This window comes from Perkinsus marinus (assembly GCF_000006405.1).
Source record: "Perkinsus marinus ATCC 50983 genomic scaffold scf_1104296958914, whole genome shotgun sequence".
Taxonomy (NCBI): Eukaryota; Perkinsozoa; order Perkinsida; family Perkinsidae; genus Perkinsus; species Perkinsus marinus.
This window is the reverse complement of record NW_003206607.1, coordinates 89031-92830: the sequence shown is the minus strand read 5'-3', so window position 1 is coordinate 92830 and position 3800 is coordinate 89031. Positions and strand designations below refer to the sequence as shown.

Genomic DNA, 3800 nt, shown 5'->3' with positions numbered 1-3800 from the left:
AGACGGGCGTCCAGAGTGTTATCAACACGGATCTTGCCATCGTTGCAACTTAGCACAACACCACCAGCCTTGCCCTTGAGAGGGTTCTTCTTGTCGAGCTTGAGCACAACGGCCTTGGTAGTGCCCTTAGCCTGCTTGGCGATCTCAGCGGCATAGATCTTCTGAGCCTCAGGGATGACAGCCTCAACAAGAGCCATGTCCTCCTGACGGCAACGAATGGTGACCTCAGGCTCAAGAAGAGAGAAACAGCCCTGAACTATGAGGTTGGTGACAGTGGTCTTATAAGCAGGAGTCTTAGCATAAGCAGAAAGCTCGGCGATGGCATCATCAACTGCCTTGTGGAGCATAGCATCACGCTCACCGATCTTCTGAAGTCGAGAACGGTTGATGGCAGTGGAACGAGCGATAGCTCTCTGAGTCTCAATCTTCTTAGCCTTCTGAGCATACTCCCTGAAAAGACAACTCTGTGGCAAGCAGGTAGTCGGCAATAATTAGGATTGTCACACTAGGCTTACTTTCTGACCTTCTCCTTCATCTGCTGGACAAGCTTCAGCTTCTCAATGTTGAAGTCCTCCATGGCCTTAGCTTCAATCTCCTCCGATTTGTCCTAAGATGAACGGCAATGCGACCAAGACGCAAACGATAATCAATGCGCTTACCTTCGCCTCATTGAGGATGAAGTTGACCATCTGCTGGATCTGCTTCTGGGCCTCAGCTGCGTCCATTGTTAAACTGGGGATAGATCAAAAAAGATATTACCTAACTTGAAGAAGGCGATGAGAAACAATCGATGGAAAACTCACGAGTTCAACGCAGCAATAACAGACGGTACGCTAATACACACAGGAGATCGAGTGCGCGAGTTAGACCAACAGTAGTATTTTAAACTTGCGCAGCGCGTCCGAAAAAGGTAGAATGAAGAATTTGCTATGCTACACCCCAAGAGTAGCTAGACAGAGAGTCCTACGCAATCAATGCCACATAAAACGATATACACAAAGTGATGAGTAGATGAAGTCAGTGAATGAATAAGTGAGCGATACAGAAAACATGAATTGAAGATACCCTACGAGCTTTACTGCGCACTACAGCCGCAAAGCTTGCTCAGCGAGGCTGAAATCGATCACGATGGCGTGCGCACTACGCTTCGAACTTGGTCATAACAAATTTTGTCACCCTTTGCACCCTCCTAATCAGATGAATGTTAGCTAGGGTCAGAGTGTGCTTGTCGCTGCAACGTTATCGTTACGCTCTACCAGCTAGGCAAGTGCGTAGGCGATCACTGTTAGCTCATCTAGAGCTACTTGTGGCATGATATGAAGTAGGTCAGAGTGCTGCATCGAAGCGGTATATCTCCAACGTTGGTTGGCGAAGCCAGCTAAATAGCATAACAATAAACAGTGAGTAACAGCTCGTCCTTCGTAAATCGAGTCTATATCGCCGTTCCGTGTAACCACCCAGATTTGTGTCGTTGTCTCCTTTGTAGAGCATGTTCGAGTTGAGACATTTGTTAACAGCTATTCATTGATGCCATTATCTTAATTCAATTCTAACAATCTGTTCCTGTTCTCATTGGAGTGGGCATCTGAGATGAGCCGAAACTCATTCACTCACACGACAAGATCGGTCGATACTGTCCACCGAATACCGAAGGACATTGAGATGGAAAAAGCAGCACATTTCAGTGGTGTTTATAACCTCACAATGTAAGCGAGAGTCTCTCACATAGGGGAAAAGAAGCTCAGTACTACTACTGCTGGCCACGAGCATCTCGTCCAAAAACGGCAGCAAAAGTGATTCCATTATGCCGTCTCTTATGGGTTGGGTTCAGATATTAGTTCATGTTTCTCGGGTGGTTAATATCGGTATAATGCCACGACGAATTGTCTGAGTTTTCTCGTTGCTAATCGGTGTGAGGCAGAGCCGTTACACTACTACTAGCATTGCATCATTCTGTACGAAGGTTCAGTTGGTTTCTCATTTGAACCATCGAAGTCTGCCCAGCATCCTCTTGAGGAGCACCTCATAAACTTGCCCGGCTCGAGACCCCGTAGTAGAGTTGGTAGTAGTAATCAACAACAACAGCAGTGGGCATAGCTGATGATAAAGCTGTAATAGAAGGTAGTGTTGCTGTCGATAGTCAGCCCGTTTGCTTTGCTCCAAAGGATGTAGTCAGCATGAAGCTTGGCTGCTACCCCGTCGTGGAACCCCCATGTTGCCATGATAATTGTCTCTTTTGTTGTTGCTGGAATTTGTCGAGTTAATCAGTTGGGATTAATCCTCTCCATTGCTGTGTTAAGGAGGCTGCTCTCGAGATTGTGTTTTTCCCTATGTTTCGAGCTAGGGTATGGTTTATCGCGACCGAAAAGTCCTTTCCTGCTATCAACAGGTGGCGGAAACACTTCGAATCAGAAAACTCGATGTAGTCCCATGACCGGGGACGAGGGGACTGACGTGCTCAGGAGATTGCATCATACGGATAGTTGTGGCAGGTTCGATAGTAGAGAAGATTCCATTGATTCGAGGAGTGATGATGATGGTGATGTTAGTGACATGTTCGAGGACCAGCCCGCCCAACACTGTAGGAAGTTTCTGCATCCCTCAACCGGTTTCGGAAGTCCAACCCCTGTGAACATGTGAACAACTCGATTCATGTCGAGGTCGTCTCTGTTCATCTATGAAGCACACTCTATGTTTCCGTTGTTCATAGGGTCTCAGGTCGGCTGATACTCTATCGTGATGGAGTCGGAGGATCTTTCGATGGAGTCAACACCCTGCCGCTGCAGCGGAGCCGCGAGGTTCTCCTGCTTGGCATCACGGATCGGGTAAGGGCATTTCAGTCTACACTTCAATTCAACTTCCAGTTCTGAGTAGTAGTTAGTTTAGTGCCGCTGAATTGAAACGGCGTGCATCTCAGCGAAGTGTGATGACGCGTTTGTTTTAGTCAGACGTGACGTCGTGGTTGGAAGAATTCGCTGACAGTATACTGCATGCGTCTTGCTTAATCTACGACTCCTCCCCTGAACTCGCCGATAACACGAATACCACATGTAGGCAGTATTATGAGCCTCCTATCGATTGGCTTGTCAGAGTGTGGATCAGACTCTCACTCGTGTTCAGGCATAGGTAGTGTCCTCATCTACTTCCAGTCACAGAGTGCAGCTGACAAATTCTACAACCGCTATCATAACAGGTGAGCAGTTGCCTGCTGGACTTCACTGTGATTCCGTATCATTCTATTTCGAGGCACTTTGGCGGGTCAGGGTCGAGACATACTGCGGGCCCAGTCTGTTACGTCGTATTCCTGAGTGAATTGCGAGTGAGCACCTCCAAAGGCATAGAAGAATTCAGAGCCAATGCTAGCGTCAGACAGGGCCGCGGCACTCCGGTAGGGACCGGTGACTTGCAGAGCTTCACTATAGTTGTCATGTCGTGATAGTTGCCATCGTGTCCATATTGTCTTGAGCGTTTGGATGTGACTGTTACCGGTATTATTACTGGCAAGCACGGATGGCTCGAGATGCCGTCTGGTTCAAACCGAGCAAGTAGTTCTTCGCGCGGATGTTGGTCACTTATTGCTTTCGTAGATTGGTGTGCATGTTGCGAAAAGATGCTGATGCCTGCAGCCACTATGAAGTGTGAACAGTGCGAGGCTATGCATACTCGGGAAGCTCCAATGTGGGTAAGGTCCTGCTATCGAAGCCCTCGAGCTGAGGTATCCCATTCCTAGGTTTGCCTTGTATGTGGTCATGTGGGGTGTGGGCGATACACTAAGGCGGCCTGTGCTAAGCACCATGCGT

The 3800-nt window shown here is 48.1% G+C and overlaps 1 protein-coding gene across 1 annotated transcript in view; it reads right to left on the bottom strand.

The window, feature by feature from the left end:
• Positions 1-725, bottom strand: part of Pmar_PMAR027876 (vacuolar ATP synthase subunit E, putative) — a gene marked incomplete at both ends in the record, with an annotated part of 871 nt that extends 146 nt beyond the window's left edge. The window contains 3 exons of the mRNA XM_002773373.1: positions 5-450; positions 516-607; positions 660-725. Of these exons, the coding sequence (XP_002773419.1) occupies positions 5-450; positions 516-607; positions 660-725 (604 nt within the window). The remainder of the gene's footprint in view (positions 1-4; positions 451-515; positions 608-659) is intronic.
• Positions 726-3800: the final 3075 nt, after the last annotated feature.